The sequence below is a fragment of the Schistocerca serialis genome, chromosome 10 (assembly GCF_023864345.2).
Source record: "Schistocerca serialis cubense isolate TAMUIC-IGC-003099 chromosome 10, iqSchSeri2.2, whole genome shotgun sequence".
Classification (NCBI taxonomy): Eukaryota; Metazoa; Arthropoda; class Insecta; order Orthoptera; family Acrididae; genus Schistocerca; species Schistocerca serialis.
The window spans coordinates 243,058,066-243,080,139 of NC_064647.1; the positions used below are offsets into that span (position 1 = coordinate 243,058,066).

The window sequence follows — 22,074 nt, forward strand, 5'->3', positions numbered from 1 at the left end:
TGTCTGGTCGACTGGTATCATGCAAGGGAACGCACCAAATCTCCCTGAAGAATAAACATAAGTATAAACTATAAGAATTAAGAATTGATATAAGAATGAAATATAAGAATATGAGAATTTAAGAAGATTGTAACCACAGAAAATATCATACACACACATACACTAAAGAGTCAAGGACACTGATACACCTGCCTAATATTGTGTAGGACCCCAGAGGACGCAGATGTGCCGCAACACGACGTGGCATGGACTCGACTAAAGTCTGAAGCAGTGACGCAGAAAACTGACACCATGAATCCTGCAGCGCTGTCCATAAATCCGTAAGAGTACGAGGGGGTGGAGATCTTTTTTGAACATCACATTGCAACAGTTTGGTGGCCAGCGGAAGTGTTTAAACTCAGAGAAGTGTTCCTGGATCCACTCTGTAGCAACTCTGGACGTGTGGGGTGTCGCATTGTCCTGCTGGAATTGTCCACGTCCGTCGAAATGCACAATGGGCATGAATAGATGCAAGTGATGCTTACGTCACCTGTCAGAGTCGTATCTAGAGGTATCAGAGGTCCCGTTTTACTCTAACTGCGCAAGCCCCACACCATTACAGAGCCTCCACTAGCCTTAACAGTCCTCTGTTGACGTGCAGGGTCCATAGGTCCATGAGGTTGTCTCCATACCCGTACACGTCCATCAGCTCGATACAAGTAGAAACGAGACTCCTCCGACCAGGCAACATGTTTCCACTCATCAGTAGTCCAAAGTCGGTGTTGACGGGCTAGGCGAGGCGTAAAGCTTGGCGTCGTGCAGTCATCAAGGGTACACGAGAGGGCCTTCGGCTCCGAAAGCACATATCTATGACGTTTCGTTGAATGGTTCGCAGGCTGACACTTGTTGATGGCCCAGCATTGAAATCTGCAGTAGTTTGTGGAAGTGTTGCACTTCTGTCACGTTCTCTTTATTCGTCGTTGGTCCCGTCCTTGCAGGATCTTTTTCCGGCCGCAGTTGTGTCGGAGATTTGATGTTTTTCCGGATTCCTGATATTTACGGTACAATTGTGAAATGGTCGTACGGGAAAATCCCCACTTCATCGCTACCTCGGAGATGCTGTGTCCCATCGCTCGAGTGCCAACTATAGCACCCCGTTCAAGCTCACTTAAATCTTCATAACCTGCCATTGTAGCAGCAGTAACCGATCTAACAATTGCGGCAGACACTTGTTGTCTTATATAGGCGTTAACCGCGGCGCCGTATTCTGCCTGTTTACATATTTCTATATTTGAATACGTATACCTATATAACTTTCTTTGGAGCTTCAGTGTATTATAAAACACAGTTGCAATTTCACAATTAATATAACGCCTTGTGTCCCCAAACTTTATAAGAAATATTCGTGTACCATCCTTCTATGGGCATTGGTAGATAAATGAATAAAATAAAATAAAAACACTTGTCGGGCTTTGAACATGGGACGCAGAAGTGAGAGAACGAGACACTAGCCACTATTTAACCAGTTGCGGTCAACGTGTTGCGCGCTAGAAGCGATCTAAATTATGTCGGAAACTTTTGACTCTCGTTTTCCCAGAAACGGTCGAATCTCTGCTGATAAGCCGAGATATGTGTTCGCTTATTTTAGCTCCTCTTCCACCGAGCGACGTTTCTGGGAAATCGGGTAATGGCACTTGCTTCTCCGGGTGAGAGGGAGATGGATCGTGATCGTCTTATCGCACGGACCGCACGCTCTTCCAACGTCAAGCACTTAGATTTCTCTTTGTGGTGTTACGTCAAGGACCGCGGGTACACGACACAGCCGATGACGTTGCCACATTTCGTGCAGGAATCAATGAAGCAGTCGCAACTGTTGATGCTGCAGTGCTGACCTCTACATGGGCAGAACTCAAATATCGCCTTGATGTTCCAAGAGCGACGAGTGGGGTTCACTTCGAAATAGTGACAGAACAGAAAAGAAACTCCGAGATTGACCTGCTAAACGTTTTTCCACAAATCGAGATCCTTTGACGCAAATATTTTCCAACGTAATGGTTTTTCTAGACGATACAGGGGCTTTATGGACACCCTGTATAGATTAAGACTGATCTACCACGTTTACTAGATTTGTCCATTCTTTACTGACAAGAACAACATCAGAAACTCATTTGGATTTCATTGCAGATCATACGAGTTTGTGCTACTCACCCTTGAAATGTATAGTTGTTCCTGCACCCTCGTATTTCGATTTACATCCGTAGCAGCAGAAATTATTCGGCAGTGCTGTCACCAATGAGTAAATAGTAAAAGTAGGACAATTACGTGCATTTTTAAAGTTTGCACAAAATGTAAACAAGAGCATTATACCAATATTCAGACGATATTTCCCGTGTGCTCTATGGACTTGCGCAGTGCCGATATGCTACAGAAGCTTGCAACAAAGCCATTGATGTTTCCACACTGTGTTGGTTTTATCTGATTAAGAAAAAAACGACGACCGTTTGTTTTATTTTCTATTTTGAGCCCGTCGCAATTTTCGATGAGCTGCAGGAACACCTATTACTGGAAGGTTCCTAAATGAGAAATTGTGGCCGTGCGGTTAGAGGCGCCATGTCACTGATTGCGCGGTCCCTCCCGCCGGAGGTTCGAGTCCTCCCTCGGGCATGTGTGTGTGTGTCGTTCTTAGCATAAGTTTAAGTAGTGTGTAAGTCTAGGGACCGATTACCTCAGCGGTTTGGTCCCTTAGGAACTCACACACATTTGAACATTTGAGAAATTGTGCTTAGCCTTTTGAAATCCAGGCGATTACAATGAAGTGAGTAATGATATTGTCAAAACTTTAGCAATATTGTAAAACAGAGCACTTACAAAGAAAAATCGGACGCTTTCCTGTAAAAAAAGCATTGCAAGACGCTGCAGAAGCATTGCATATGGAGTCGATGGCATAGGAATTTTTGTCCCCCTACTAGAAATCATGTTGCGTTTACGGAGACGTAATCTCATGGCATGTGTTTGACGATCTGGCATGTATTTTGGTTTTTGACAGACTGCATCAAAGTCACTACTTGCTTTTGGGCACAGATATCATCTTGTGGAAAGTTTTTGCACAGAACTCGCTGACAAACCCGGCATTGTTTGGGTATTCAAAAAATGGTGCAAATGGCTCTGAGCACTATGGGACTTAACATCTATGGTCATCAGTCCCCTAGAACCTAGAACTACTTAAACCTAACTAACCTAAGGACATCACACAACACCCAGCCATCACGAGGCAGAGAAAATCCCTGACCCCGCCGGGAATCGAACCCGGGAACCCGCACCGCCAACAGTGTCGCATTTATGGGACAGGTTTAGAGGCAGTATGGCTCAATATTTCCGCAGCGGACTTCCCAACGACTTGCCGCGGCCATGCCGCGCCGAGTCGGGCAAAAGCACGACCGACACGATACTAGGAGGTGTCGCATCACTTTTGTCCCTCCATGTATTCATGTATACTGAACTGCTGAAGTGTTTAACTTGGGTCTACTTTCCCAAGGACTTGTATATGGATTTCGACAAGGACGCTCTGTACCAATGTTGAGTATTATACAAGACTTCTCCCACCGGTTGTATCTCTCATTCTTTTGATTTCTGCCTCAGGACCCACGCACCATCCCGACGGGACATTGAACTTTTGGCGAGGAGACCTACTTCGTCACTCCACGATTTAGGTAACTTCGAAGCGTTTCTTCGAGCTGCCCAACCGAGGACGTGCTCAACAGCGCCGCGCGGTCTAAGGTCGTCTTGTCAGAGATCGAGCGATCCCCCCCCCCCCCCCGCCGTCGGTCGGAGGTTCGAGTCCTCCCTCGGACATGGGTGTGAGTGTTGTCCTTAGCATAAGTTAGGTTAAGTAGTGTGTAAGCTCAGGGACCGATGACCTGACCAGTTTGGTCCTATAAGACGTTACCATAAATTTCCAAAATTACCTCGACAGCCTTCTCCTTCAACAGTGTGACCTTGTATTTCGGCGGTTGTTCAGACATGTTTTCCGAGCACTTTGGTGCAGGAGACGAGTGGCTTGCTAAAGAGTAATTGCACTTCGTTTGTTTTCCTATATTATCTTTGTATCTGTGTCGCATCGGAAATATCTGTACAGCGGTGCAAATGTCGACAGTGTGCTCTCGGTGTTTTGCCCCGGAACAAACTTGTTCCGTTCGGTCCCGTTAGTTGATGTCGCCGACGGCAATGCCCACCTCGTATCCTGTCGCCCTCTGGGGAGTACTGCTCGGTTCTGTTTTTCCGGCAGTTTCAGTCGTACGTTAACAACAGTACGCAGCAGTGTGGACAGATTTACTGCCGCGGAGCTGCCCGGCCTGCGTGGTTTCACCGAACGCAGTGACAGACTGAAATACACAGCTATTCTCCGCAGCGGCAACAGCCACGTCACAGCACTGCGGCATCTGCCCGGGCGCTCCCTTCCTTACTCTGAGCTGTGTGTGCTGTAGGTTCCGGCGAGTGCATATTACAGCGGCTCGGAACGCATTTTCATAGAAACAAAGGCAACTGTTGCAAGAAACCGAATAAACCGATCATTACATTGTTACTCTGCAACCAGCCAGCGGAGACCACGAGTGCCTGGCAACAATATCCGTGAACAACCTCCGAAAATTCGTCGCTCAAGTTCTTTCACCCTGTATTTCACCTGCAACGTAACAAAATTCGTTCACCTCTTTGTTAGTTTCTTGCACAAGTTTTAAGTGCAGCCTTCCGGCATAATCGGCTAGTACACCCCTTAGCGTTTCTTGTCTGTTGATGCGCCTGTTATGGATCTCAGCTAGCGCATGTCCTGCTTTTTTGACGACCGACTCAATTTACATTCTGTCTCGGCCATCAGCGTTATGCCGTCAGCACTGTACTCTAATGCACTGAAGAGCCAAAGAGCACCTGCCTCATTTATCGTGTAGGGCACCCGCGAGCACGACGTGGCATGGACTCGACTAATGTCTGAAGTAGTGCTGGAGGGAACTGACACCATGAATCCGTAAGAGTACGAGGGGGTAGAGATCTCTTCCGGCCAGCACGTTGCCAGGCATCCCAGATGCGCTCAATAATGTTCAAGTCTGGCGAGTTCGGTGACCAGCGGAAGTGTTTAAACTCAGAAGAGCGTTCCTGGAGCCACTCTGTAGCAATTCTGGACGTGTCGGGTGTCGCATTGTCCTGCTGGAATTGCGCAAGTCCGTCGGAATCCACAATGGACACGGACGGATGCAGGTGATCAGACAGGATGCTTACGTTCGTGTCACCTGTCAGAGTCGTATCTAGACGTATCAGGGGTCCCACATCACTCCAACTGCAGACACCTCACACCATTACAGAGCCTCCACCAGTATGCAGGGTCCACGGATTCATGAGGTTGTCTCCATACCCGTACACGTCTATGCGCTCGATGCAATTTGAAACGAGACTCGTCCGACCAGGCAACATGTTTCCAGTCATCAACAGTCCAGTGTCGGTGTTAACGGGCCCACGCGAGCCATGTAGCTTAGCGTCGGGCAGTTGTTAAGGGTACACGAGCGAGCCTTCGGCTCCGAATGCCCATATCGATGACATTTCGTTGAATGATTGCACGCTGACACTTGTTAATGGCCCGGCATTAAAATATGCAGCAATTTGAGGAAGAGTTATACGTCTGTCATGTTGAGAGATTCTCTTCTATCGTTGTTGGTCCCGTCCTTGCAGGATCTTTTTCCGGCCGTAGCGATGTTGCAGATTTCATGTTTTACCCGGTTCCTGGTATTCACGGTACACTTCTGAAATGGTCGCATTGGAAAATCCTCACTTCATCGCTACCTCGGTGATGCTGCGTCCCATCACTCGTGCGCCGACTATAACACCGCGTTCAAACTCACTTAAGTCTTGATAACCTGCCATTGCCGCAGCAGTAACCGACCTAACAACTGCGCGAGGCACTTCTTGTCTTATGTAGGCGTTGCCGACCGCAGCGCCTTATTCTGCCTGTTTACATATCTCTGTATTTGGATACGCATGCCGACCGCAGCGCCTTATTCTGCCTGTTTACATATCTCTGTATTTGGATACGCATGCCTACACCAGTTTCTTTGGCGCTTCAGTGTATCTGCACTGCGTCCGAGAAATCCGCGTACCACTTGGTCAAAATAGTTTATTGTATACTCAAGTATTTACATTAAAAAAATGTATCTAGTGGATCTGCGCGTACACCATCATGTCTTACACAGAAATGTGTGCGTCTCTGTGTCCTCCTTTTTGTGCTGGGGAACATCTCAGGAGTTATGCCCCCAAAGGATTCCTTCGCATTTTTGCGCAGTGTTCATTACTCTTATACCATTGTTGAGCCAAACCGGACTTGGTTGTTAGCCAGTGCGGGTTGTGTGGCGAGGTAAGGTGTGCGCTTCGTGGTGGTCATTTCAGGTGAGGCTGGAGATGCCGAACCACGCCCAGTCCAGTGGCCTGGGGATAGTTCTGAGGTAACAATTAAGTTAGCAACATGTCCAAAAAGAATAAGCATTGGCGCACCCTTCAAAAAATGCGTTTCGAACAGGTATCGTGACGACATCCCTGGCCTTATCGTAATATCAGCTGCGGCCTTGCGAAAGCTGTGCGTAAAAACTCACTCATTATCTCTGTCATTGTTTGCCCCGTCGTTCGATGTCCGTACACCCACACAGACGCTCCTCAACAACGTAACTACGTCTGCGCAACTGAAACATTGCAATACTGAAACAAACCGATACAATTCTCGCTACAATGCTTTTTTTCGTCAGCTTCAAAGCAGGATATCCCACAAAACAACTATTTATTTCCCCAACTGCACAAACTCGAGAAGGGTGGGAACACTTCGCCGCTCTTCGGTTTCTAGGCAGTGTGCTTTATTGCTATACGACCAGCGCCGGCCGTGTTGGCACGATTTGGGTACTTTTTAGAACAGCTGGAGCAGTAGTGAAACTTTTCTGCTCACGAGACAATACTGACACTGCAGTGCTGAACCTCGGGCCGCATAAGTACCGACGTTACTATTAATTCGTAACCTACGTAAATTGGTGTGTTATGTTATACAAAACAAAATAGCTAGCTATAACAAAGGAAACAAAAATTGGGACCGGCCCCCGCGTTAAAAGTCGGAACATTTGCTACCGACTGTTCTTTGTTTCACATTGCTGCCAACTTCAGCGACCGCAAAGTAGTGACTGTAATTACCTGACGAAGTGTTGTTATGTTGAACGTGTGAACTGATAAGTAGACAGTGATCGTACTTATATTTAAATGCAGCATGCAGTATTAGACACGCCCACAAATGCTTACTAAACGTTTTTCATGTTATTTTTCTCGTAGTCGTCGTGTTGTATTACAACAGCCTTAATTTAATTTCACATTCCTTGCAAGAAATATGTTCCGGATTTTAAGATGACTGTCTCTGTAACGTGTATTCACGAATCCTTATTACTACCGTGTCAACACCGATACGACTCGCCACGCCCGTGAGTTGCCTGTACTGGAAGACAAACAAGGAAACTTCCCCCCATCCCATACCCTCCTACATGGCAAGCAGTCGCACTGGCTTACCCCTCTGTTAGTTTTACTTAGCTCACGGCGAAATTCATCAACGTCAGTTAAAAGTAAGCCCGTCTTAAAATATTACCATCTCTGTATTTTTGTTTACTACTGAGCGGGGCAACTACGCTCTTAAGATCTCTTGATGTTTTTGAATTCGGTTGTTAGTTTCTAGAAGCATATTATTCTACAAGATGCGTCTGAGAAGTTCTGTGAATTATCTCACAAAACGAACGAAACAAGAATTACAAATAAAATACATTTACTGGTCTTCAAAATAATCACTGTTAGCCAGAACACACTTTTGACATCGGTTTTACATTTACATCTATACTCTGAAAACCACAGTGAGGTGCATGGCAGAGGATACATCCCCTTGTACCAGTTATTAGGGTTTCTTCCTGTTCCATGCACATACACAGCACGGGAAGAATGTCTGAATGGCTCTGTCCGTGCAGTAATTATTCCAATCTTATCCTCACAGTCCCTATGTGAGCGATACGTAGGGGGTTGTAGTATATCGTAGAGTAATCACTTAAAGCCGGTGCTTAAAACTTTCTCGGGATAGTTAAATTCTGTCTGGAAGAGTTTGAGTTGCCCCAGTATCTCTGTGCCACTCTCCCACACATCAAACAACCCTGTGACCATTCGTGCAGCCCTTCTCTGTATACGTGCCATATCCCCCATTAGTCCTCTCTGGTACCGGTCCCAAACACTTCAGCAATATTGCAGAACCGGTGACACGGGTGATTTGTAAGCAATTTCCTTTGTAGACTGATCGCAGTTCCCCAGTATTCTACCAATAAACCGAAGTCTGCCACCTTCCTTACCCACAACTGAACCACTGTGGTCATTCCATTTCATATCCCTACAAAGTGTTACCTCCAGTTATTCATATGACTTGGCCGATTCCGACAGTGACTCATAGCTGTTATGGGATACTACGTTTTTTCGTTTTGTGAAGTGCAAAATTTTACATTTCTGAACATTTAGAGTAAGTCGCCAATCTCTGCACCATGTTGAAATCTTATCAGAATCTGACTGAATACTTATGAAGCTTTTCTCAGATAGCACTTCGTTACACATAACTACATCATATGCAAAAGACATGATTTTACTATCAGTATTATCTGTAACAGATGCAACGTGAACAGCAAGGGTCCCAACATACTTCCCTGGAACATACCCGCCGTGTATCCTCGGTACGAGAAAACCCTCAGCCCAGACACAAATTTCACTTGATACCTCATATGATCGTACTTTTGACAGTATGCGTAAGTGTGGCGCTGAATCAAATGATTTTTGGGAATCAAGAAATACAGCGTCTACCTGACTGCCTCGATCCAAAGCCTTCAGTGTCTCATGTGAGAAAAGTGTGAGGTGGGTTTCACAATATCGGTGTTTTCGAAATCCATGTTGGCTGGCACTGAGCAGGTCATTCTGTTCAAGATACCTCATTATGTTCGAGCTCAGAATATGTTCTAAGATTCTACAACAAACCGATGTCGAGGATACTGGACGGTAGTTTTGTGTATCACTTCTTCTACCCTTCTTGTAGACGGGTCTGACCTGTGCCTTTGTTTAAGAACTGGACACGACGTCGGGTGTAACGCTGTTTGGAACTGTCTGGAAACGCTTCTCGTGAAATCGCCCGTAGCACCGTGATCACGCACTGCCGGTCATTTTTTTCCCCCGCCTTGAATTAGCTCTGGAAACGCTTAAGCTTCACAGACGTTGCATGTGACCGCGGTACTACGAACGGTTTCACAAGAAGCCTTTTTTTCCTTTATCTTTTTTTTTATTAGGTACAATTGGCTTTCGGGACGCGCCCATGCATCCATATCAACTCTTGACAAAACGATACCCCAGGACAAAGCTACATGGGCTTAGACTTGTCACGTGACCCCATGAGGCGATTATCGTTCAGTAATGACGATCCGAAGAAAAGGGCAACACAACACCCAGTGCCCGAGTGGAGAAAAATCTCCAACTGGACAGGGAATCGGAATAGGACCCCTTCCATTTTTTTCATGAAATTTCTTTGATCCATGTATTTGTACCTCCCGTGCTGCCGACTTCTGCTACCAGTTCCACTTACACCAAGCGGCTACAGCATCGTAAGAGATTCTTCTATAGTGTCTGCTTTCACACTGCGTCAATTAGCTGTTAAGTGGCCTAATCGAGAGCACTTGTGGAGGTTCCCTGATCACGATATGCAGCATGTTGCCAAATGTTTTCCGATGATTGTCATCCTGCACAATGCGAAAATATTCCCCATCAGTGTAGGTTTTATGAAAGATTTTTTTTTTCTCTCAGTGACTAATAGCCGAAATTTAGGCGACAAGCTCCACAATAAAATTGCAATAGTGCTATGATTAAAAAAAAAACTGCAGACAAAGGAATTTAGCTTGTACGTGTAGGTATGTGGCGACTCGAAACTCGTCCCTAATAACATAACTGTTATCATTTTAATATTGGGCCAGGAAGAAGCGTAACAAACAGCGACTGAAGCATTAAATTTACAGTCCCTGCTGTCTGTCGTAGAAAAAGCGCTAGGATTATTTTTTTCTTCAGCGGCATCCCCAGTTTCGCTACGTTGTGCATCTGCTTTACCATCCACGCGGAACTGGTAGACAACGTGCGAGGCCTATTTGTTTACTAAGAGGGTCCGCCCCGGTAGCTGAGTGGTCAGAGTGACAGACTGTCAATCCTAAGGGCCCGGGTTCGATTCCCGGCTGGGTCGGAAATTTTCTCCGCTCAGGGACTGGGTGTTGTGTTGTCCTAATCATCATCATTTCATCCCCATCGACGCGCAGGTCGCCGAAGTGGCGTCAAATCGAAAGACCTGCACCAGGCGAACGGTCTACCCGACGGGAGGCCCTAGCCACACGACATTTCCATTAAGAGGCCCGGCGAGAGATTCCGCCTGACGTAATGCACCCCACGTGACGTCACTGTCCTCCGTGTCCGTCTTCGTGACAATTCTCGGCCGCACTCTGCAGGGGCAGTGAAGATGCTGCTGCAGCGTTTTCACCCACAATACAGCCCATAACTGGCTCCGTCTGAGTTTCAACTCTGCTCACATGAACCGCTGCCTACGAAGACAATATTTTGGCACAGACAGCGAGATGCAGACCAGTTTAGAGAACTGGCGGAAAGCACAGGTTGCTGCCTTCTTTGGCGAGTGTATGGGAAAGTTGGTACAACGCCACAACACATGTCTTACATTGGAGCGGCGACTATGTAGAAAAGTACCTGGAAAGTGTAGCTAACTGCTGCAAATAAAACATTTTTTACTTTCACTGTGGTTTCAATTTCCCCACCGATCGGACCTTAATAAACGAGTAGCACCTGTAATTGTTAAGTATGAAAGCATGTCATTGTTAAGACGATTCCCCAAAAAGTATTACACCTGCAAAATTCGTTTCATCATCTCTTATTCATCATGTTTGGTTCTTACTCACCTTTACGTTTTACGATTTTTTACTAAATCTAGTACGGATTCTGAAACAGCATTAACAAAAGTAGCAGAGTATACTGCAAAACTTTAATTATGACGAAGAAAACGGAAGTACACTTGCTTCGCCTGGCTTATCCCTTGAACTGAAATTTAAAAAAAAGAAAATCTACATGTGGTGTAAAGGCTGGTTAACGGTACGGAAATTTAGTTGCCACGTTAACTTACTCGCCTACTGCTGACAAACGTGTATTCCACGTTAACAACTGACTCGTTACATGTCCATCGAGATTTGCCTCTCAGTTCTGTCCTACGGAAGTAGACGTGAAAAATAAAAAATAATAATATTTCTCTTTTTCAGAAAAGCTATTCTTGCCATTATTATTTTACATTTTGCATAATCTTTGCCTCTACCACTGTCAGTTATTTTGCTACAGGGTCTCATTTCTAAATATAACTCTCCGAACATCGCATGATTTGATTAGGCTACATTCCATTAGCCTTGTTTTCATGTTGTTTATATTCATCTTATAACCTCTTTTCATTACGCTACACATTCCAGTAAACTGCTCTTCCAAGTCCTTTGTCGTCTCTAACAGGCTGACAAAGCCATTGACAAACCTCAAAAATTTCACTTCTCCTTGATCTCTGATGGTCATTTCAAATCTCTGTTTGGTTTCGATTACTCCTTGCTCAATGTACAGACTGAATAATGGATGGACTAGGATCCAAACCATTCTCACGTCCTTCTCAACTAATGCCTCATATTGTCTGAGTCTTTATAACTTCAGTTTGATTCCAGCACAAGTTGTCGATAACCTCCCTTTCCAGGTATTTCATCGCTGACAACTTCAGAAACTCAGAGAGTGTAGTCAAGTAAACTTTGTCAAAAGTTTTTTCTGCATGTACAGATCCCATAAGCATAGGTTTATCGTTTTTTAGTTTATATCTTTCGATAAGTTATAGGATCAGCAAGGCAATGCATTGTGTGTTCCAGTAAATCTTTAGAACCCAAGCTGATCCCACCCCACAACAGTTTCTTCAAGCTCATCGATTTTTCAGTTTATAATATTCCTGTCAGTATTTCGCTAACATGACTTAATTTAACTGATGGTTTGATAATACTCACATTTGTTAGCAGCTGCCGTTTTTAGTATTGGGTTTATTACAAATCATAACAATTACGAGGAAAGGAAACAAAAGAAAAGTTCGGAGTAGGTATTAAAATCCATGGAGAAGAAATAAAAACTTTGAGGTTCGCCGATGACATTGTAATTCTGTCAGAGACAGCAAAGGACTTGGAAGCGCAGTTGAACGGAATGGACAGTGTCTTGGAAGGAGGGTATAAGATGAACATCAACAAAAGCAAAACGAGAATACTGGAATGTAGTCGAATTAAGTCGGGTGATGCTGAGGGAATTAGATTAGGAAATGAGACACTTAAAGTAGTATAGGAGTTTTGCTATTTGGGGAGCAAAATAACTGATGATGGTCGAAGTAGAGAGGGTATAAAATGTAGAGTGGCAATGGCAAGGAAAGGGTTTCTGAAGAAGAGAAATTTGTTAACATCGAGTATAGATTTAGGTGTCAGGAAGTCGTTTCTGAAAGTAGTTGTATGGAGTGTAGCCATATATGGAAGTGAAACATGGACGATAAATAGTTTGGACAAGAAGAGAATAGAAGCTTTCGAAATGTGGTGCTACAGAAGAATGCTGAAGATTAGATGGGTAGATCACATAACTAATGAGGAGGTATTGAATAGAATTGGGGAGAAGAGGAGCTTATGGCACAACTTGACTAGGACATGTTCGGAGACATCGAGGGATCACAAATTTAGTATTGGAGGGCAGTGTGGAGGGTAAAAATCGTAGTGGGAGACCAAGAGATGAATACACTAAGCAGATTCAGAAGGATGTAGGCTGCAGTAGGTACTGGGAGATGAAGAAGCTTGCACAGGATAGAGTAGCATGGACAGCTGCATCAAACCTGTCTCAGGGCTGAAGACCACAACAACAACAACAATTACGAGCTGGATTAGTGAATAGAAGATTGAGCCCGTAATCATACTCCATTGAGTATGCAATGTCTTATTGCAATGTCTGCTCACCTGCGACGAGATATCCGCATCGCCTTCAGGCTGGTCGGACACTGCTACAGCAACAGGAGTAGTTGCCTCTCCAGAAAGGCTGGTTGGTGGCGGCAGGGTCGTCTTCAACTTGTTGAGTTCGAATGCAACGAGCTGATCTTCGTCTAGCAGGGGCTTGTACACCATTGGTGGTTCTGTGTTCCCCAGCTGCTGGGCCCACCCAGGAGAGGTCTGCAGCAGTGCACTGGTGGTGGGTGCCTGCTCCAGTGTGAACCTGGAGTGCTCCACTCCTCCAACTCCTGGACTGCTGGCCCGAACATTTTGCAGGTGGGAGCTTTCGGGCCTGGTCTTCCAAAGTGGATGATTCACGTGTGGGTCCTCACCTGAAGGATCTGCGCCAACCGCACTGTCAAAGTATATACGGTCGTTCCTGTTGCCAATCGTTCCCCCTCTGCCGGGACTGGTCAGCACCCCGACGAGGAGAAGCAAGCAAGTTTGCACTCGGGGACGCATTGCAGCAGCAGGCACTCCTGGAAACCAAACACATCGTAATGAGAGGGCATTGAATGGTCCAGATGTCAGCAGCCCATTCGAACTCTCGGACTGATTCTAGGTACACAGTAACGATTGTCAAAGTTTTCACACAGAAAGAATAGATCGAATTAATGTAAAATCCTTGGAGATATGGGAAGCAGCAAGAGTTCAGATACCATCGATCATGCAAAAGTCACCTCACATGCTTCTCACGTGATATCTTCCATGCCATGGGAGGAGGGTGTGGGCGGAATTTCTGGAGGTAATGAACTTCTTCCAAAAAAACTGTAGAAGCATTTATATTTTTGCACACACTCTAAACTACGAAGAAATTATGCGAATTGAACGGAAATCTATGGACTTGAAGCACAAGTCTACAAACAAATGATTACAGTTTCATAAAAAATTGGGATTTTATCCAAGAGAGAGAGAACCTCACAAACAGTGCAAGTCAATAACACGTTGGTCAACCTCTGGCCTTTATGCACGCAGTGATTCGGCTTGCCATTGATTGACAGAGTTGTCGGGTGTCCTCCTGAACGATATTGTACCAAATTCTGCCCAACTGGTGCGTTAGACTGTCAAAATCTCGAGATGATTTTAGTGTTCTGCCGATAATGCTCAGAACGTTCTCATTTCGGGAGAGATCAGGCGACCTTGTTGGCCAAGGTAGGGTTTGGCAAGCACGAAGACAAGCACTAGAAACTGTCGCTGTGTGTGCGCGGGCATTATCTTGCTGAACCCAGAATGGCTTTCCATGAAAGGCAACAAAACTAGGCGTAGAATATCGTCGACGTACCACTGCGCTGGAATGGTGCTGCGGATGATAACTAAAGAGTTCCTGCTCTGAGATGAAAAGGCGCTGCAGACCATCAGCACTGGTTGTCGGGCGACAGTCAGACTGGTATCCCACCACTATCTGGCGCGCCTTCTGGCTGGACCCTCACTGAATGGGGCAGAATTGTATTCGGTGATGAGTGCTTCAGCGAATTCTTCCATGATGACCAGTGAAGACGTGTCTGAAGATGCTCTGTTGGGATACCAGCCTAACTGCCACCCCCCATACGGCCTGACAACAAGCACTGGTGATCTAGGGTGCCAGGACCCCTTTGGTTGTCATCCGCGGCACCACTACAGCACATTGGTACGTCGACGATATTCTATGCCCTGTTACATTGGTCTTCATGGCAAGCCACCCCGGGTTTACATTTCAGCAAGATAATGCCAAACCCTGCCTTGGCCAAAAAGGTTACTGGATCTCTCACCAGCTGAGAAAGTCTGAGGTATTTAGAGCAAGGCCCTCCATCTAGCTCGACATTTTGACGATCTTAACACTCCAATTGGACAGAATTTGGCGTGATATCCCTCAGGAGACATCCAACAACTCTTGTCAATCAATGGCAAACCAAATAACTTGTTGCGTAAGGGCCAAAGGTGGACCAACGCGTTATTGACTTGCTCAGTTCGTGAAACTCGTTCTCTTGAATAAGTCATCCAGTTTTTCCGAAATTGTAATCACTTGTTTGTCCGTTCATGTACATCACATCTATCGATTTCGATCCCAGTTACATAATTCCTGCGTGGTAGGTTTTTTTTTTTTTTTTTTTTTTTTTTTTTTTGTCTTCGAAGGTATATCAGTTTCCAGATTTCACAACTGACTTCCGGAGGATGAAGTAGCATGATAACTAAGCATTTCGAAAATTGCGCTGAATTTTAAATCTTAGAAGTCGTATTTGACACTATACACTGCTCAGCTGGTTGCTCTCGTGAATGGGGTTGTGCCCCTACGGGTAGTATTCTATCCAGGTAGAGGCGAACACGTTGCATTCACGGGCCGACTGCCCCTGCTATCAGCAACAAACTCGACACGGGTTGTAAGTCCGCAGGTAAGACAGAAAACCACAAAAAGTTGAGTAAAGCAACGCAGAAGTGGAAACGCCGTCCAATAAGAAAAGTGGTATGAGACAATGGCTGACTTGCTGAACGTAGGCACAAACTACTGGGAGGCACCACATTCCCCTCATTAGCAGGCTCGTACAGCTGTGGTCTGCAGATGCGTGTTCACCGTTGCAGTGATTAGTGAAATGATGATAATTATGAGTAAAGACTTCCATTTTATATTGCGTAAGTTATGACAGTCTCAAAGCCTTCAGAGTTGTAATAACAAAAAAATTAACTGCGTAGCGAATGTACTGCTCAATTTTTCGCACGTATGCTTTTCCAAGGTTATTGGTCTATGCACGAGAGTGCACGGTACTAACATGTGTTGTTTGCGAAAATGCGATTTTTCAGTGGGTTATCTCTCGGGTTTTATTCACCACGAAGATAAGGCGTCAAGTGTTTTGGATAGTCCTTGGCCTAGCGACCATTCGTATGGTTATCGGAAGAACGGGCATACTGAAACTATCATACAGTACACAGTCAAAAATTAAACATTACGCATTTCCTCAAGCCAAGGCAAACTGAACGAATTGGTTGATTCTTTTGCAATAGTTGTCGCCTAATGTGGGCCTCGGGTGGCCTATGAAAACACGACTTGTTCGTGGGCGGTTCCTGAGAGAATCCCGAAAAGTACCAATTGCGGAGATGACCACTTCTATAATTTATGTCCACGACAGACCTTCGAAATTTTTACCATATGTTCTGAAGATGATCTCGAGGACCTTCGAAACTTTTTTCGCTATCATTATCTGTTACCGAGATCCGGTGGTTCAAATTTACAGTACTTACGCAGGTAAAACATGCGCTTTATATCCAGAATGAAGCGTAAATCTAGGTTTGACAGTTAGTGAGCACATGACAACATTTCTGGGGTAATTGCAAGGGTTCTGAAGTCACCAAACGATCGTCATTTTTTCACCAATAGAACTTTATGAGGCGCCGTCTCTGTTTAATGGGCACTTCACACATATACCGGCTGTCTTGACGCCGATATTATTCGATAGTGCCACCTGGTGGCTTAACTATCTTTCAAAAAATTATTTTGTCATACGAAATTCTTTGGTCTTGCTGCATTCTTTGGCGAACATAAAGTAGTGTAAAATGAACTTTCGTTGAACGGGATACGTTCTTGTTTTAACCTTATGTTATGAGTAATTATTTGTTGCTTATATGTGTCAAAGTATGTAAGTATGTCAATGTGTCGAAATACACACATCAAAAAGAGTTTTGAATCAGCCCGGTTCCCAGAACTCCTGAACATAGACGTTGACTGTGGACATTGTATCACAGACACAGTCCCTATGACAGTTCAGAGAAGTCACTAAACCCGCCCAGAGATGTAAACAACCGTGCATGAGCAGCGCCTATAAGACGGACGGAGTCCGACAGCCCATCAGTTCCAGTCATTCCACAGCTCATATTGTCTGCACTTCAGCCATGCCTAGATGGTCAATACCGCAGTTCGATCGCGTCCGCATTGTTACTTTGTTCCAGGAAGAGTTCTCAACAAGGGAAGGGTCCAAGCATCTCGGAGTGAACCAAAGCGATGTTGTTCGGACATGGAGGAGATACATGCCTCGCTCAGGCCGCCCAACGGCTACTACTGCAGTGGATGACCGCTACCTACGGATTATGGCTCGGAGGAACCCTGACATCAACGCCACCATGTTGAATAATGCTTTTCGTGCAGCCACAGGAAATCGTGTTACGACTCAAACTGTGCCGCAATAGGCTGCATGATGCGCAACTTCACTCCAGACGTCCATGGCGAGGTCCATCTTTGCAACCACGACACCATGCAGCGTGGTACAGATGGGTCCAGCAACATGCCGAATTGACCACTCAGGATTGGCATCACGTTCTCTTCACCGATGAGTGTCACATATGCCTTCAACTAGACAATCGTCGGAGACGTGTTCGGAGGCAACCCGGTCAGGCTGAACGCCTGAGACACACTGTCCAGCGAGTGCAGCAAGATGGAGGTGGCATTATGTGGGGCCCACGTACGCCGCTGGTGGTCATGGAAGGCGCCGTAACGGCTGTACGATACGTGAATGCCATCCTCCAACCAATAGTGCAACCATATTGGCAGCATATTGGTGAGGCATTCGTCTTCAAGGACTTGTCAGAAAATCCTAAGAAATGTTGGTCTTATGTCAAAGCGGTAGGTGGATCAAAACAAAATGTCCAGACACTCTGTGACCAAAATGGTAAAGAAACAGAGGATGACAGACTAAAGGCCGAAATACTAAATGTCTTTTTCCAAAGCCGTTTCACAGAGGAAGACTGCACTGTAGTTCCTTCTCTAGATTGTCGCACAGATGACAAAATGGTGGATATCGAAATAGACGACAGAGGGATAGAGAAATAATTAAAATCGCTCAAAAGAAGAAAGGCCCCTGGACCTGATGGGATACCAGTCCGATTTTACACAGAGTACGCGAAGGAACTTGCCCCCCTTCTTGCAGCGGTGTACCATAGGTCTCTAGAAGAGCGTAGCGTTCCAAAGGATTGGAAAAGGGCACAGGTCATCCCCGTTTTCAAGGAGGGACATCGAACAGGTGTGCAGAACTATAGACCTATATCTCTAACGTCGATCAGTGGTAGAATTTTGGAACACGTATTATGTTCGAGTATAATGACTTTTCTGGAGACTAGAAATCTACTCTGTAGGAATCAGCATGGGTTTCGAAAAAGACGGTCGTGTGAAACCCAGCTCGCGCTATTCGTCCACGAGACTCAGAGGGCCATAGACACGGGTTCCCAGGTAAATGCCGTGTTTCTTGACGAGCATATGGACTATCAGACCAATTGTGTGATTGGATTTAGGAGTTCCTAGATAACAGAACGCAGCATGCCATTCTCAATGGAGAGAAGTCTTCCGAAGTAAGTGTGATTTCAGGTGTGCCACAGGGGAGTGTCATGCGACCGTTGCTGTTCACAATATACATAAATGACCTGGTGGATGACATCGGAAGTTCACTGAGGCTTTTTGCAGATGATGCTGTGGTGTATCGAGAGGTTGTAACAATGGAAAATTGTACTGAAATGCAGGAGGATCTGCAGCGAATTGACGCATGGTTCAGGGAATGGCAATTGAATCTCAATGTAGACAAGTGTAATGTGCTGCGAATACATAGAAAGATAGATCCCTTATCATTTAGCTACAAAATAGCAGGTCAGCAACTGGAAGCAGTTAATTCCATAAGTTATCTGGGAGTACGCATTAGGAGTGATTTAAAATGGAATGATCATATAAAGTTGATCGTCGGTAAAGCAGATGCCAGACTGAGATTCATTGGAAGAATCCTAAGGATATGCAATCCGAAAACAAAGGAAGTAGGTTACAGTACACTCGTTCGCCCACTGCTTGAATACTGCTCAGCAGTGTGGGATCCGTACCAGATAGGGTTGATAGAAGAGATAGAGAAGATCCAACGGAGAGCAGCGCGCTTCGTTACAGGATCATTTAGTAATCGCGAAAGCGTTACGGAGATGATAGATAAACTCCAGTGGAAGACTCTACAGGAGAGACGCTCAGTAGCTCGGTACGGGCTTTTGTTAAAGTTTCGAGAACATACCTTCACCGAAGAGTCCAGCAGTATATTGCTCCCTCCTACGTATATCTCGCGAAGGGACCATGAGGAGATTAGAGCCCACACAGAAGCATACCGACAATCCTTCTTTCCACGAACAATACGAGACTGGAATAGAAGGGAGAACCGAGAGAGGTACTCAGGGTACCCTCCGCCACACACCGTCAGGTGGCTTGCGGAGTATGGATGTAGATGTAGACGTGCACATCTTGCGAATGACTTCCTTCCGGATAACTACATCGCTCGACTAGAGTGGCCAGCATGTTCTATGAACATTGAAAAGGGCTGTTTATGGACGACGTGACCCACCAACCACGCTGAGTGATCCACGCCGAATCGCCGTCGAGGAGTGGGACAATCTGGACCAATAGGGCTTTGATGAACTTGTGGATGGTACGCCACGATGAATACAGGCAAGCGTCAATGTAAGAGGGCGTGCTTCTGGGTACTAGAGGCACCAGTGTGAACAGCAATCTGGACCACCACCTCTTAAGGTCTCGCTGTATGGTGGTACAACATGCAATGTGTGGTTTTCATGAGCAATGAAAAGGACAGGAATGGTGTTTATGTTGATCTTTATCCCAATTTTCTGTACAGGTCCCGGAACTCTCGGAACCAAGGTGACGCAAAACTTTTGTTGTTGTTGTATCTAAATAAACTCCCAAAACTGTACTGACCCCTGGAATTCGTCTTATATAAGCAGCAGACCACGCTGTAACAGGGAAAAGAAGAGAAACAGCTGAAGAATGCTGCTGTCGCGGCACAAAACAGGCTAATATGCTCATCTGTAAAAGATTTTGGTAGGAAAAGGGAAACCACTGTCTCAATCCTCATTCCACCGACTCCGCCGAAAATTGTGGCCAGCAAGCTATTCGCACTCTTTTACTGCAGAGCATTCTAAATCTTTTCCCCCTGGAAAATGTAGTGCACTGTAATCATTCCACCAACGTGCGACATCTGCAAGCAGTGGGGAAGGTTCAAAAATCGGATGTATGGGTACCGCATGTTATGAGCCAAAATCACAAAAATCAGTGGGAGCCCTAATGTGCACCTCTGCTTGCTCGTCATTAACTGGCTCATGAACAACATTGACCATTCGTGTCCTATATCGTTACTGGTGACAAAAAATGGTGTTTTTATCCTAACATAAGGGAAAGAAAGGAATGGTTGAGCATAAACGAAGCAGCAACTCCAAGCACAAAGACCTGCTCTCACCCATTAAAAATAATGCTATGCAGCTAAGCTAGTGGTTCAGCGTATTACAAACAGCTTCCCCGAGGTGTAACCATCACTGCTGGCGTTTACAGTCAACAACTGAGGCGTCTTGCAGATGTAATCGAAGAACAACGACCAGGAAGACTGAGTGAGGCGATGCTGTTCTGCGATAACTAGAGTTGCCAGAATTTGTTCCTAGCAAACTGGGACGTTTCTCTAAAATTAACTAAAAATGGCCATAATTTGTGAATCATAAACCAGGATATTTCGGGACACTTTTCTTAAGCTAAAAAAGTGAAATATTTGTGCAAATTACTGCTGTATTCAATTGATTTAGTAAAATAAATAAATAAATGAACACTTTATACTGTGATTAATTTAACAAAATCCAAGGGAGGGCATTCAAATGGTAAGAACATTTTACAATGCAAGGTGCTATCCAAAATTTTCGGGACTGGTGCTGCCATCTGTGGAAAGCCTTACCTTTGGACTAAGGGTCACCCTCAGCCTCGAAGTAGTTCCCATCCGCGCGTACACACCGGTCCCATCGCTTCTGCCACTGATCAAACGTTTTCTGGAAGTCCTGTTCTTTGAGTGTGTTTATCACTGCTAGCGATTCTTCTTGAATCCTCTCTAGAGTGTCGAACCGAGGGCCTTTCAAATTGAGTTTCAGTTTTGGGAATAGCGCGAAGTCTCAAGGTGGCAAATCTGGCGAGTACGGTGGGTGGGGTACAGCCGCCATGTTGTCTTTTTGCCAAAAAGGTCCGGGTGAGCAACGATGTGTGACAGGACCCGTTGTCGTGATGCGGCAGCCAGTTCCCTTGACGCCAAAGTTCGGGCTGTTGTCACTGCACGTTTTCACGGAACCGTCGCAAAACATCGCATTAGTACGCGGAATTCACTGTTCGGTTGGATGAGACGAATTCTTTGTGTACAATTCCCTTGGTATCAAAGAAAAGATGATCATGCTCTTCGGGCTTTCAAATAGAAAATGAATGAAGTGAGGTGGCCCTCGACTACGTACCCTCCGACTCAGAGTTGAAATACGAGGGCTATCCACAAAGTACATTACGTTTTGGAATTAAAAATAAATAAAGTGTTGGAATTTTTTTATTATATATAGATGAAAGCCACACTTAAATACTACTTTTCTACATACTTGCCATTTAAATTAATGCACTTATCGTAGCGATGGACGAGCTTGGAAATTCCTTCGTCGTAAAATTCGGCCGCCTGCGCCTTCTACCACGCGGTTACCTCTTCTTGAAGCTGTCCGTCGTCATCAAAACGCTGCATAGCCAACCACTTCTTCATTGCTGGGAATAAGTGGAAGTCGCTCGGTGCCAGGTCGGGACTGTACGGCGGATGAGGAAACAACTCCCACTTAAAAGATTCGAGAACTTCACGAGTGGCATTTGCCGTGTGGGCCCGGGCGTTGTCGTGAATCAGCAAGATCTTTGAGCCCAACTTTCCCCTGCGCTTGTTTTGTATTGCTCTTCTGAGGTTGTGCAGAGTTTGGCAATACCTTTGAGAGTTTATTGCAGTGCCTCATTCCAAGAAATCCACAAATATCACACCTTTTCTGTCCCAAAAGACAGTCATTGCGTGGTTGAAGGCGCAGGCGACCGAATTTTACGACGAAGGAATTTCCAAGCTCGTCCATCGCTACGATAAGTGCCTTAATTTAAATGGCAACT

General features: G+C 45.4%; 1 protein-coding gene across 1 annotated transcript in view; it reads right to left on the minus strand.

Annotated features, from left to right (window-relative positions):
• The window catches only part of LOC126425285 (uncharacterized), a 75,042-nt gene that overhangs the window by 12,706 nt on the left and 40,262 nt on the right, over window positions 1-22,074 (minus strand). The window contains exon 2 of the mRNA XM_050088257.1: window positions 13,113-13,621. Within this exon, the coding sequence (XP_049944214.1) occupies window positions 13,113-13,604 (492 nt within the window). The 5' untranslated portion in view covers window positions 13,605-13,621. The remainder of the gene's footprint in view (window positions 1-13,112; window positions 13,622-22,074) is intronic.